Source organism: Pteronotus mesoamericanus, unplaced genomic scaffold (genome assembly GCF_021234165.1).
Source record: "Pteronotus mesoamericanus isolate MK-2021 breed Mesoamerican mustached bat unplaced genomic scaffold, CSHL_Meso_final contig_182, whole genome shotgun sequence".
Lineage (NCBI taxonomy): Eukaryota > Metazoa > Chordata > Mammalia > Chiroptera > Mormoopidae > Pteronotus > Pteronotus mesoamericanus.
In genome coordinates, this window is record NW_026555078.1 from 4,114,578 (window position 1) to 4,128,960 (window position 14,383).

The 14,383-nt window shown below is 42.4% G+C and overlaps 1 protein-coding gene across 2 annotated transcripts in view; it reads right to left on the bottom strand.

The window, feature by feature from the left end:
- Window positions 1-14,383, bottom strand: part of UNC79 (unc-79 homolog, NALCN channel complex subunit) — a 201,178-nt gene that overhangs the window by 40,053 nt on the left and 146,742 nt on the right. For both annotated transcript variants that reach the window (XM_054567102.1, XM_054567101.1), the window contains exons 34-38: window positions 11,723-11,839; window positions 9,081-9,164; window positions 7,567-7,669; window positions 4,808-4,948; window positions 1,911-1,949 (exon numbers count right to left, since the gene is read on the bottom strand). In XM_054567102.1, the coding sequence (XP_054423077.1) occupies window positions 1,911-1,949; window positions 4,808-4,948; window positions 7,567-7,669; window positions 9,081-9,164; window positions 11,723-11,839 (484 nt within the window). The remainder of the gene's footprint in view (window positions 1-1,910; window positions 1,950-4,807; window positions 4,949-7,566; window positions 7,670-9,080; window positions 9,165-11,722; window positions 11,840-14,383) is intronic.

A 14,383-nucleotide genomic window follows, 5' to 3' on the forward strand; every position in this document is an offset into this window, starting at 1 on the left:
TCTCTGAAGGAAAATACAGGGAGAGACACGGTCATTCCTACTGGGAGAACTGGGAAGGTTTTTTGCAGGGTAGGGGCTTTGAGTTGGTACTTGTGTAAAACCAAAAGGACTTTGATGTGTGCAGTTTCCCTTTTACCCTCCGTACCACCTCTGCATGGCAAGAGGGAGCCAGGAGATGATTAGGCGGCCCTGCCGCTCAGGTTAAAGTATTAGACAGCATATAAATCAGAGAGCCCAATCTGATAACTGGGTAAAAGTCCCTCTTAGCTGAACTGTTTCATGCCACGTCTACCCTGAAATGCTGGTTCAAACTTGTAGGTCAAAAAGGTTCTTCAGGAAGAAATGACACCAAACTTAACAAGCTCTTTCAATATTTAGGGAACTCTCCCCAACTTATTTCATGAAGCTAACATAGCTCTAAAATTAAAATCAGATACAGTCATTACAAAACAAACAAACAAGAAGGAAATAGACAAAAAGAAAGACAGACCAACAGTCATCATGGACATTTAATCCAACTCTAAGTAAAAAGGGTGCTGGACCACGACCAAACAGAATTTACCCCAGGAAGGTAAGAATAACTTAACATTCAGAATCTTAATATTATAAGAATTCACTGTCCATAATCTTAGTTTCTAAGAATTAATATTCACAAGCAATGAGGTGAACTTAGCTTATGACATTGTAATGTTAATACCAAAAAAAAAATCAATTGTACATTCGCATACTAGCAGCAAAAAGTTGGAAAATTAAATTTTTAAAATTCCATTTACATTATAATTATTAAAACAAAACTTAGGGGAATAAATTCAACAAATGAAAATCACAAAACACTGCAGAGAGAAACTGAAAAGACTGGATGAAATGAGAATATATACTACGTTCATGAATTGACAGACTGAATATTTTTATGATGTCAGCCCATATTGATTTGTAGTTTCACTGCAGTCTCAGGAGCCCTCTCCACCCCCCACCAAATTGAGAAGCTTATTCTAAAATTTATATGGAAATGTGAGGAACCTAGAACATCCAAACCAATCTTCTGGAAAAAGATGACCCAAGCCGGACGGCTCACACTGCCTGACTCCAAGGCCGACCCACACAGCTACAGTTGGCAAGGCAGCGTGGTGCCAGCCTAACACTCAACGTGCGGATCCGTGAACCAGGACAGAGAGCCTTGAAACAGCTCGACCCCAAGATGGTATTTGATTTTAACGGACACCAAAGTGATCCAATGTGTGAAGGGAGAATCATTTTTTTTTTTAAAGGTGGAGAAATAACTAGATGTCTACATGGATAAAAAGGAGCATCAACCCTACCTCACACCACACAAAAGAATTTAATTTGAATGGATCATTTAAATGATAAAACCATAAAACTTCTAAAGTAAAGCTTTGGAGAATATCTTCTTGACTTGAGGGTAGGCAAAGGTTCCTTAGACAAACAACAGGAAGCAATAATTATAAATTGTTCTAAAAAGACAAAAGTCCAGTTAAAAATGTGCAAAAGAATTGAAAAGATTTACAGAGGGTTATGAAGAGTACTTGAAAATATACTCAACAGCATTTAGTTACCAGGGAAATGCAAACTAAAAGTATAATGAGATACCCACTAGAGTGGCTAAAATTAGAAAGACCAATGCGGCCAAAAGTCCTGTGCACTGTTAGAAACCTCTTATCTAGCACAATGCCTGCTACAGAGGGGGCTTGAAAATACTTACTGACTAAAATGAGTGAATGCATGAATGAATGAATGAGGGCGTGAACAGAAAATGAACGAGTGCTCCCTGGCGCTGCAACTGAACCTAATAACATCCCTTCCATGTTGTACACCCTGGTGTTTTAGAAATGGGATGACCAAGCACAAGAGACAAAAAGAAAGTGAGATTTGGGCTTGCTTTGGGACCTTACCTTTCTGCTTGATTGGAAAAAGTAGTGCTGGACGCCAACCTAGGAAATAAAGTAAACAGAGTCACGTGACCGCCTTAGGCCTTGATGACGCAGTGCATGAGTACTGTGCAAGGACCCACTGTGGCTCTGGTTTACGGGGCGAGATGGGAAACAACTGACCAGGGTCAGAAGGGCCCACACCGTGGCCAGTCTCCAAGGTTCAACGGCGACCTGATTTCTGCATCAAATCAGATATTTCCATGGAAATGCATGCAGAGTGGCTGGTTTACTATCACCCAGCCAATCTTCAAAATGGCTCTGCATCTGGGTCAGACAGGAATCAGAACAGCATTTGACCTGACCTACCCCCATATGAACTCAAAAGTAATTTCTTTGTATACAACCTCTGAAACCTAACCACAAACAAATCACAAATTGGAAGCACCTCTCTAAGATAGTAAAACGGGTAATAAAGGGTATTTGTCAGATATTTGTTGGGTTGAGAGGACATATTAAGAAGTGTGTTAGGTTAAGTAATCAATATACTGTATAACACGTAATTTTTGATAAGTATAATTATACAGTTCAGCACACATGGAAATATTCTATAGGCATAGAAAAAAGGAGAATACACTAAACTAGTGGGTTTAAAAAACATGCCTTGATCAGTAAACTACTGAAGAAACAAACAAAGAGAATGCTACAAATTTATTTGCTGGAGACCGTGAGAGAGCGAGCTGAGTCAAGAGCACGTCTGGAGCGAAACAGGGGGTCCAGCGACCACTGATACCACACACCATTCCCAGCTGCTGTGGTCCTGGACCCTCTCACGCTAAAGAGACTACGGTGAAGAGATAAACATTGGCAAATGAAATCAGCAGTCATTAAGGGCACAGCAAATGTGATATTGAAGGCTGTACCTAGAAAAAGGGTGGGTAAGTCTTAAGAGGGATGTAACTAGAGAGCAAAATACAAAATCATATGGAAAGACTTGGGTGGTAAATGAAAAAGTTATGCTGAACTTCCATTCTCTTAGAATGCCCTGGACGTAGTTCCGGAGGGCCTGGCATGGATAAACCAAGAGTTCGTACACCCCCATGACCTCACATGGAGCTGAGGTGTGCCAGCAAGCCCTGAATCGGGTGAGTCCAAACTGGTTTTCGTGGCAGGTTCGGTGATTGGGCTTACGTGGTTAAGAATTCTGGAAGCTCAATTTAAATACGCTCTCCCTGTCTCCTGCTACCCAAAGGAGGTAGAGATTTAAATATCTGTATATGTAAGTAGATAAACATGTATCTGCAACTGTTTTTCCTTTGCTTTTCTTCAAATCTCATGTGTTTCCATCCTAGGAGTTGGCCATGCTTGCACATGGTTTATTCTCTCTTAACGTTAAAACAAAAATAACTAAATAAAACCCCTTTATATGATAATTACAACTTAGATCAGCTATTTCAAGGAGATGGTTACAGATCAGAACAATAATTCTGTCTGTATTAAAACTGCAAAGTATTGACAATTGGGACCTTGCATGAAAAAAAACTCTCAATTCCATGGCATTGTTGATAGCTGGTTCAAAACGTATACCACAATTATAATGATTAGGCTAAAATCAAGGGCTTAAATGGAATCATTCACCTTTTCTCATCTCTCCACCTCACCATGTTCATCGCTCACCTCTCACACTGACTCTCTGTAAGTATGAGGGGCAGAAGTTACACCACCTCCGACCATACACCCCTAAGGACACCACGGAAAAGTTGAGGGAAGGCGAGACAAAGGAGTCATGTATTTTTAAGGTCAAGGGGTTTTTAACGCTTTCCTATTTGTCTTTAAATTGAAATCAGCATTTCTTTATTAAAAAAGATTAAATTTTAGCTCCATTAAGATTCATTCTCTTCCCCTTCCTCAAGTACCAGGACTTGGCAGAATCCAGTTTTCCCATGACCTCCTCCATAGAGAACTTCCCCAAGAAATCATGTCCACCCTAAACGTGTATAGCACTTACCACTCACAACACACGTTACAGCTCTTTATCGTGTCCTATCTTGGGTGGCCACCCAGTTATTCCACACGTCACTGTTCTCTTCAACAGCTAAGCCACAAAGCGCCTGAGAGCCAGAGCGTGGTCCAATGCCCACGGACTAGAAAGCACCTAAACTCTGTGCCCACACAGACTGGAAACTTAATACATTCATGTGGAATTTAATTCAGCCCTTTCCCATAGGTTGTTCATGATAGGACTACATTTGTCACTAAACCTGAACATCACTTACATCCATGAACTACTTCACTTTCCTTCTTAGGCCCTATCTACTAAATGGAAGTTTCTTAACATGAAAATTTTCAAAGCAGCTAAGTTTAATCTTCCCTCATTGGGGCTGAAGGCCCTGTTCCCAAAGTGTGTGCGCCCTTCCTTTTCTGAGCAAGAATTGTGAAACAAGTGAATTGTGAGAATTGTGCTACATTTCCACTTCTCCCCCATATTCCAGTGTTTCAACTGCATAATGAAGGAGCCACCTCAAGATTACAAAATGCCTGGAGAGCCCATCTTAAAACAGGCAAAGAGAGATTAATGATCACAACAGCTGAAACATATGAAGTGTTTACTCTGAACTACACGCAGTTCTGAGCCCTTTAGATACATCAGCTCATAGAGAAATAGGCAACAAACAACAGAGTTTCCTTAGCGTGCTCTCCTCTAGCTTCCCTGTGACATTGTACTCCTGACTCTACGCAGCTGGGGAACTCAACCAAATGTTTGGCCCATTGGGTTTTCTAAATTAGCGCGAGTTAATTCCGCATATAGCAAGCATCAGTAAGGTTACCGAATGTTTCCCTCTTACACTGGTAGTTTTTACTTCAATATACACATTGAAGAAGACGCCTTCCTATCAAACTAAACAGGAGCCGACGTTCACCTTCCCACAGACTGCATGATGTCCAGCAGCAGCGGGGCCGCCAAGTCCGGGCTTAAGTGGATGAACGTGGAGAGGACAACAATGGCCAACCCGAGGGTTTCCTCATCGTATTCTTCAAGGATGGCCCCACAGTCATGGCACCTGCAAAGGAAACAGAGCGGTGCTTTCATGAAAGCCAACCATGACTTCGGTATGTAACAAATCATGTGCAGCCATTTCCGGTGAGTCTTGAATTGGTCCTCAAAGGAGGTCAGTGGTCTCACTCGAGCAATAAACAGAAGGCTCCAACACCAACGCGGCGACAGCCAGCACACAAGCCTGAGACCAGAAGGGCTCCCTTGAGCACTGAAAACACTCCGAGCTCACAAACATCTGACCTGACCGGGATCTTCTGCCCCCTTTTACAGTGAGTGCCAGTCGGACTATCAGTTTCAAGCTTCCAGTTGAGGGATTTTACGCACATGAAATTGTTGCTAGAGACAGTCAGAAACTAGATAGAATTTCATTTGTTGAAATTAAAAATTAAGAATGCCTCAACACAAATGGAAGCTTTCCTAAGCTTTCAAATGCAAAAATGTCCTATTTGTGGGTGAGAGACATCAGGTCAACAGAACACTCTAGAAAGCCTGGGGAACGTGAATTGCCATCTCTTCTGTCCCACTCAGATCAGTGTGATAAACGCACCACACCTATAGAGTGTAATATGTAAAAACAGGATGGTACTGGCTCTTAAGTGACTCCCAACTTATTCCTCTTTGTAATATCTAATGTAGGCTCCATTTAATTCACCTCAGTCAAAGCCAAAGCTCTACTTTGCAGCCACAGCTGGGCAGCTGTATAACGCAAAAACAAAGTCCACTGGGAAGAGCTTGGGAAGCCGAGCTGCAATCGCTACTGTGAGCTTTCCATCCATAAACTTCCTGAATAATATTGTATTGGGGGGGCAAAAAGTCCATTTAGTTTTTTCCGCAAAATAAAAGACACGTTTTTCATTTTTACCAATAACTGTATTGATTTGGATATTTTGAGTGCATCACCTATCTCCCACATGGTAGAATGTTGCTTGTTCTCAATTAATGCCTTGATTTGATCGCTGTCCACTTCAACTCGCCTACCCAACCATGGAGCATCGTCCAGCAAGGAATCTCCATCAGGAAACTTCACAAATCACTTGTGACATGTTCGATCAGTCATAGCATCTTCTCCATACACTGCACAAGTCTTTTTTTTGCATTTCAGTTGTGTTTTTACCTTTCTATATGCCAAAAATGTGGCATATTTTCTTCCATCTCCAACATTAAAATGGCTGCACAAAAATTCACCAATTTCTATAAGTTTTTTAAAAATGCACACTGATATGACAGCTATCACAATACAATCTAACAAAAACTGTTTCAAATGAAGTTAATGACAGCTAAGCGCTACTAGAGCCATCTTATGGAAAAAAACAGAATGAACTTTTTGGTCAACCCAATATATATATAAAATTCCTCATGAATTGACTTTTAAAAAATATAGGATTCACATTTGTAGCTAAAAAAAGAAGATAAATAGAATGTATACATGGCAACCAGGAAGGCGACTGGGAAAGACTGGAGTAACACGATGGGGAAATTATACCAAAGCAGGAGCCCAGAGGAGTCCTCCTCAAGCGACCAGGCGCTCCCCATGTGCACGTGCCAAGGCCACTGTTCGACACGGGCACCGTCACGTCTTCGCAGTGACCGTCAGCTTCGGCCAACTCTGTGGACCTTCACACCAGCCCCTTCCACCCCACCCACCTCTCCTGTCACAAGCCCGCACCATTGGTCACTTGGAACACCTTTACCAGGAAGCCTCCCCCACGCACGAGGATCTCTCCAACCCTGAAATCCTAGAAGTGTTATTCTTTATCATGCACACTGAATAAGCATACATGGCCAGGCAATGTGCGGGGAGCTTAGGGTATAAAATATAGTAGAAAGCAACCCAGAAACTAAGGAACTCGCATTCTATAACAGAATATGTATATGCTAACACCTAACCAATTAAAATACGCTGTGATAAGTGGTAGAATAAACAGATGCATCAAATACTATGGAAACCTGGAGAACGGCAAGACTAACTCTGCTTATGGAATCAGGGAATCTGCCCAAAACTGGGCCTTGAAGCATGAACAGGAGTTCACCAGGCAGAGACAGTACCAAGAGAAGGGCACCTTTGATGTCACAGAGCAGAGAACGTATCGGGCACGCTCTGGAGAAGGTGAGGGGATTTGGCAACGAGTTCCTGGTGACAAGTGGCAAGGCCACCCCCTCACAGCCACATGGGCCTTTTATAAACTAAGGCACCTGGACTTTATCCTGTAAGAAATCTGGGGATACTGAAGGCTGACAAACCAGGATGTGCTGTAACCTGTTTGAGACTCAGAGAACAGACTCTGCTGGTAGAATGGGAATGAGGATCAAGTCTCCAGCTTCGTGCCATGCCAGCAATAGGAAGCTTTTGATTGCGGGGTTTTATCTGTGTGAAATTATTCCTAGGAATGACCAGTATCTAGATATTATTTGCAATCGTCCAAATGTTTCAAAGTGCCTTGGCATAATCGGAAGCTGCCCACAGGAGCCTATGTTTCTAGAATAGAACGTTCATACCAACACTTATGGTTACATCACTTGAAGACCGAATGGCAGCACGGCCCCTCTGAGGCCGTCTCGCAGCCGGGGTAAGGCCACCCAAACTCTGCAAACGCAGCGGAGGGAGGAACGGCGCGAACTTACTTGTCCGCCATCACCGTCGGCTGCTCGTCTGTGAACTCCTCAGGCGCTGGCACGAACATGCTGACGACACTGGGCGCTGACAGCAGGCTGGATTTGGTGGCCCCTGAGCAGCAAAGAGACAACGGGTGAGTGAAGATCTGTTCCTGGGGGCCAGGAACAGTCCCATTCTCCTCTTACAATTCCTCCAAAGACCACATTCTAGGAGGTAACAATGGTGGTCCAGCAGGACTGTGAAACACTCTCGCGAGTACAATGAATTCAAGAGAATCTCATGATCCCCCCGCGGTTGGCAACGTTTCCGGTGCTCCATGCCCTCTGGTCCCCTACTTAAATACCCAAAGTGCATGCTCTTTGCAACTAGGAACAGAGATAGAAGGTTCTTAGAAACTTCAGAATAAAGAGGGAACCTCCTTTAAAGCCCAACTTGAAAGCTGGATATTTTTGACAAAAGCTGCTTTGGGAACCTTGGAGGTAAGAGAAAGTAAGGCGGCGCTGGTTGTCTCCAAGCATGCCTGCATACATCAGCCCCCTGGCTGCATCAACAGGCTCTTCGTCAACCCCGAAAGACACTCGGTGTCTGTCTGTGTTCTCAACACCGCATTCCATGTGTGCTGCTACTAACTGCACCACTAGATCACAGACATGCACCAGTGTTTGTTCGACAGCCCTGGTTTCTGCTTCTAAAAGCTTTTCCTATATGGCCCATGAATGAGAAGAGTCTCCTCTCATTACATACAGGGACTAAAACTGCTACTCACTGCCATACAAATGTTAGCAAAATCTGGAGCTAAATATCCCCCCATTCCTAGGGAAAATTAGGAGAGTTATGGTCCAGAATAGTAGGCTGCTTGATCTAACAGACTAGCTAAGAGATGTGATCATAACTCATGTTTGCTTTATTGCTTTCTACAAATGATAGGTTAACCTACTTTCTGAATTAAAGAGGAACAAAAGTAATGATTAACTAGCCATGAGACGAATTTTGAAAATACGTATCCTGATGATCTTAGCGCAGACTTGCTCTTAGCTTGCTCCTACGAGAAGCCCAAAGTCAAGTGTATATTCCGTGCAATTTCAGATGGCTGAAAAGAAGATATTCATCAATGACCTCAGCATTCTAGAAGGAACATGGATGAGCTGGAGCATGCTCAGAGAAGCAGATACAAGATGATCTGGAAACTGATACATATTGGGAGGAACAGCAAAGGCCCCAGGGATGTGTGTGGTCCAGAAAACACCGGGGGAATAAGCAATGGTTGGCTATTGAGAGAGACTAGACTTATTTTGTGTGGTCCCGAGGGTGAGAAAGTCAGTATGAGGAAGAATTTTCTGCTGGTCATGTTCAGAGAAGGGCTGTCATGCATTTCCACTCCCTGGGGGTGCTGGAGCAGAGGTTGGAGCCACTTCATGGAGCTGCTAAACAAGAGACTTTAGCACCTGCTGCATGGCTCGGTGGTTCCCAGGTACAGTTTCTTTCAGCTTCTCACAGTCTGAGATTCTGTGACTCAACTCACCTCTCATTCTCAATGGCTGTCCCTCCAGGTCAGGGTTTAGGCACATTGGCACGTTACACTGGCGTTTCCCGGGCTGTATCTGCTCTGTGGATAAATAGAGCATCTCAGTCTTCAATGTGGTCAATTTAGCACAATTCACAATACAAAGAATTTAACCAATAATCTCTTGGGGCTATTTTTGGGCCACTGTTATCGTTGACTATTAACATTTACAGGAAACATCCTACTTTTTAGGGTAGGGCTGGTTGGGGTTTCACTACAAGCCTGCCCTTCAGGGAAATGAAGTACAATTAAAAGCAGAAGAGCCTCCAAAGCCATCCATAATTAGTCCAGATCCGCCACCCCCGCCCCGCCGGCCAAAAGCTCACATCCCTTATCTCTTTCTATGAAATGAAAAAATTAAGGCTAATGGCACAGCCATAAAATAAATGTTTTATGCAAATCAATAAACACACAAGTGATCATTTGGGGCAATGGCCACAATGGTCATTCAGAAACCACGTGGAACTGGTAGTAAGGAAATGACAGGCATTTGACTGAGGACTGAGGAACAGGAATAAGGCAGCAGGGGCGGAAATGGAGGGGCGGTGCTTCAGACACATTTGTTTCATATGAAAGATGAAGCAAAGACGTAAGCCAGCAGATGTGCACGGACGGAGGGAGGAGAGACAAGCATTGTGAGGGCAAGTAGCTGCACGCCAGGGTGCCTCGATCGTGACCCTTGTATTAGGCTGCCTTTCTCAGCATTTCTACGTGTCCGGATTTGTTCTTCCGGAGACTAGCGAGTTACTGCATCAGCACATGTGGTATGAAGTGACATGTCACCTAACATTGAACTACACATTCACCGACTCTCCTCTGGTGCCAGATTTGGAGAGGACTTTTTATGGCACTAACAAAAACAAGAATGTTGAGATGAATCTCTGGTTGGATGAGGTGACTAGAGAAAGAACTTGAAGGATGGAAAAAAAGCCCAGGAAAACTCTAGGGAAAGAAATTCACACAGCATGTAAGTGGCAAGTATGAAATGATAAACCAGAGTGACAAGGACAAGGCTAAAGTTGCTTGAAAAGTAAAAAATTCAGTTAAATAGGTTATTTGGCATTGTGTAGACTTTTTTAAATTAAAATGTAAATGGGAAATTGAGCTCTATTTGCTTTTTTATCTCTACTGAGCCCATCACACTGGGCTGTAATTGGAGTCAGAATCTAAAATGGTTGGCTTAGGCTGGGCTACTTGCTGTAGAAAACGGTACAATGGTCAACCACTCTTCAGAGTCCCTGGGTCAACCTAACAAAAGCTGGGCATTTAATTATTAAAGAACTAACCAAACAATATCTTTCATTCTCAGTTCTTTACACAACGTCATCTCAGTAAAGACAGAAACAAAATCATCTTGGGTGTGGACAGAAAGTTTTCACCCAAACACTCGAGACTGGTTACACATGTCTTTCTCCTTCTCTCTCTTGTCTGTTGGCTTTTGGTCATGTCATTACTCACTACCACCTGTCACTAAAAGAAAGATAAAACACTAAACTTCTAACATGTTAATAACCCTTATAAAGGCCAGGAGAGTTGAAACTATTTGTTAAATGTAGGATTGTATACAGTGTGTGGGATGTAGTTATCTATAGTTACCTAGACCAGCTCTTTTTTTTTTTTAAGAAGGCAGAAGGGTAGGTATAAGTTGAAATGTATGTAACTATTCTGGTTTTGAAAAAATAACAGTATCTTAAAACATTGGCTATGTAGACATTATAATTCCTGGTCATAAGGAAGGATAATAAAATAATCTCATACAGCTGTAGCCACAAAGTACTAATTAAGATACTAAATCAGCCTGATCTAAGTGTTGGCCCCCAAATCAGAGTGATAAACCCTGATGTTTCTCTAGTACATGTATGCTGCAACGTGCTTTCATATGTATAATCTTGTAACCCAAATGACTTATTTAATTAAAAAAGGAAAGAAAAAGCAGACACTCAAAAGAGCAAGACTGGGGCAGGAACTGGCTTGAGAACGTGGCACAGGCGCAGGAAGAACGTGGTAACAAAGTGTGGAAAACACAGAGTGGTCATGCGAGGTAGACACGTCACAGCAGTGAGGCAGGGTGCACTGCCATCGTATGGGCTTGAGGGCACGTGGCTGCAACCTGGTGACCCCGCTGACTGACACACACAGCTCACATTCCCAAAGCCACCAGCAGATTGGGACGCCACTAAGCTGACACTGGTTATTATTATGAGTAACAGTCCCTTATTTGGGGGTACGTTATAGTTTATAAAACAGAGAATATTCATGATCTGGTGTTCGGTTTGTATTTTTAATTTGCATCATGAAATCATAGTTCCATTCCTTCCTTTATGCTTTTGCATCGTATAACTCCCGGATAGATACCCTAATATCTGGAATCTGGCTCCTAGAGGGGAAAAAAAGGGTCGGACCAGCCTAGATCGTGGCTCTAGAATGTTTGGAAAGTTTAAATATACTTATTAATTACCTTAGGGTTTTTTTTTTTAAAAACCATTTGAACCACAGAGCACAAGAGAAAATCTATTCCTTGTCAAGGGAGCAGAGTGGACACAGAGAAAGTGGCGTTAGCTAATCTCAGAGGTAAAACAAGAAGAAAAAGCTTGACCCACCAGTGTCCCAGGTGCTGATGTTACGGGGGGTGCTAGACTGATGTTCCAGCTGTCGCTTCATTAACTGGCTCATTGTCAGAGCTCCCAGGGATCCCCTTTTCATCTGCCTATACTGAGCTATACGGAGGAAACGAGCAGAGGGTTACTAGGGAGAATACATCTGCATGGCGCACAAAGGTTCTACACATCCATAGAGAATCTTAATTGACTCTTCACCAGCTATTCGTAATTGGTTGGTAAATCGTATGCTCCCATCCCAACAAAAGACTATGGCACTATTCTATTCCAGCTGCGCTCCTTTACTCAGTCAAGGAAGAAATGGTGCCTACGAGCACTTATCTGTAGCTTCTAAATGTTTACCCCAACAACATGATGATTGTCATTCACTTTTTATTTACACACTCCGCCATGTTCCAAAAAGGATTCAGGACAGGTAATTTCGCTTTGAATTTATAGCTCAACTTTCTTTCATAGGGCTTGTGCATAAATAGTCTCAGCTTCCATGACATCTCTGGAGGCTCGCGTGTGTGTGTGTGTGTGTGTGTGTGTGTGTGTGTGTATTTTAGAGTAGGATGACACATTTCAACCCCGATCTTTAGGGAGAAATTGAAGCTAAAGTAATTATGCTTCTTGGAACCAACCAGCAAATGAGGCCGTTGTAAAACCCAAACGTGCTGTTTTCAATCTCTGTGTGAGCCCCCGATCTTTCTTTTAAAAAACAGTGGCAACGTTTTAGCCTGCACCTAGGCATTGATGAATACCCCACCAATGAAATGTCAAGTTACAAGCATTTCCAAACCAGAAAAACAATGAAGAGCACTTCTGCCAGTAGAAAGAAAGCTGAGGGAAAGCCTCCTGCCTCCTTTTCCTCTGCGAGTGGTCCCCCCAGTCCCTGCCACCAGCCCCGCGAGAGAGGCAGAGCATCACACATGTGCTTTTTCCACATGATCCCAGACACCGGGACGTTTGAGAACTGGTGGTCACTCACTCTCTTATCAGGACAGTTTCAGAAATGGAAGCTGCGCTGCATGACCTAGAAAGGGATGGCAGCGGCGGGGACGACTGTGTGGCCCCCAGGAAGCTGCGAATGTTACACACAGATTTCACAATCCTGGTACCAAGCCGGCAACTTGGCGTGATGTGAAATCAATTGTAACATTATTTTTAATGTAATTAGCATGCTGTTGGATTCATGGTGGTCATGGCATGCTTAGCTACAAAATAATCGGCTTAAAAACTCATGAAATGAGAGGGCTGGGAGAGGAAGTCTTGTGTCTTGGGATCCATGTTAACTGAATTCATGGAAATGACTATGCAAACTAATATGAAAAAACTCTGATTCTCCTGGTTGATTAGTAAAATTTACAAGTTTATGACTCACTTTAAAAGTACAGTTTCTCTAAAATGCAAAAGTGGAAACCTTTTAGGAGAGTTAACAAATTTAAAAATTAACAGCAAAAAAAAAAAACGGTTTAAGCTCTAGTGATTGAATAGTTTCTCTAATTCTCAGTTGTTTTTAAAGACAACAGGATTCCTTGAGAATAAAATCCCTCACAGTTTAGCTCAGTGTATAAGGCGCATGGCATTGTGCCTCGAAGAACACGTCACCAAGAGCCACCCAATGCATGCTTTGATGGAGAGGAGGAGGAGGGCGGAAATCTAATGACATGCCATGCCAAATCCAAAGGGGCTAAATTTAGTCTTGATCTGAGGGTTATGATACATTGGATGCATTTATTTCATGATATGTTTAACTAGCATTGAACTCAAACTGACTCAGTCATCCTACCCCCAGTTATACCCAACTTGGAATTCTAACTAGAACTGACTTTTTTTTTAGATGACTCATGCAAATTAGGAGGAGAAAATATGCTTTATGATTTTTGTACGTAGACGTGAAAATGGGCATTATATCAGGTTATCAAACAGATTATTTTTGTGATTTTTTAAAAAACAACTAGATTTAGAACTAGTCATTCTTCTTTGCTACATAAACACTTTGCTACCTAATGGTCACTTAAAAACTCTTTCTTAGAACTCCTATACTCTCTATTACAACTGAATTTGAATTATTCTAAGGCCGTGTGGTATACTAAAAAGACCATGGACTTTAAAAGTCAAACAGGCCTGGTATCAATTCCTGTCTCTACCAGTTAGTGGTTGTGTGACTTTAGGCAAGTCATTTAGCCTCTCTGAACCTCTATTTCTTAATATATGTAAATGAGGTCAATAATATCTGCCATGCAATGCTAATGTAAGGACTGAACAAGATATTAATGCATCTAAACTACCTAGCATAGTGCCTGGCACATGATAGATGTCAAATAAATGGTAGCTCTTATTACTCCTATGACTGTAAACCCCTTGAGAAGAAGGGGTGTCTTATTTATTCACATCTGATCCCCAGTGCCAAGCACAGTGCCTGATACCCAGCAGACACTTAATAAATGGGTGCTGAATGAATGAACGCATGAATGAATGAAAGAATGAATGAATGATGAAGATGACAAAGTCATTCCATACTACCAGTCCAGCATTTAAATTAAGATCTTTATCTGATTTTTTCAGAGTCATCCTCATTTCAAGAGAGTCAAATGAAAATTAACCAGCTCCACAGGCAGCGTCCCCATGGACCACAAACGATATCAGCACATGTGACAA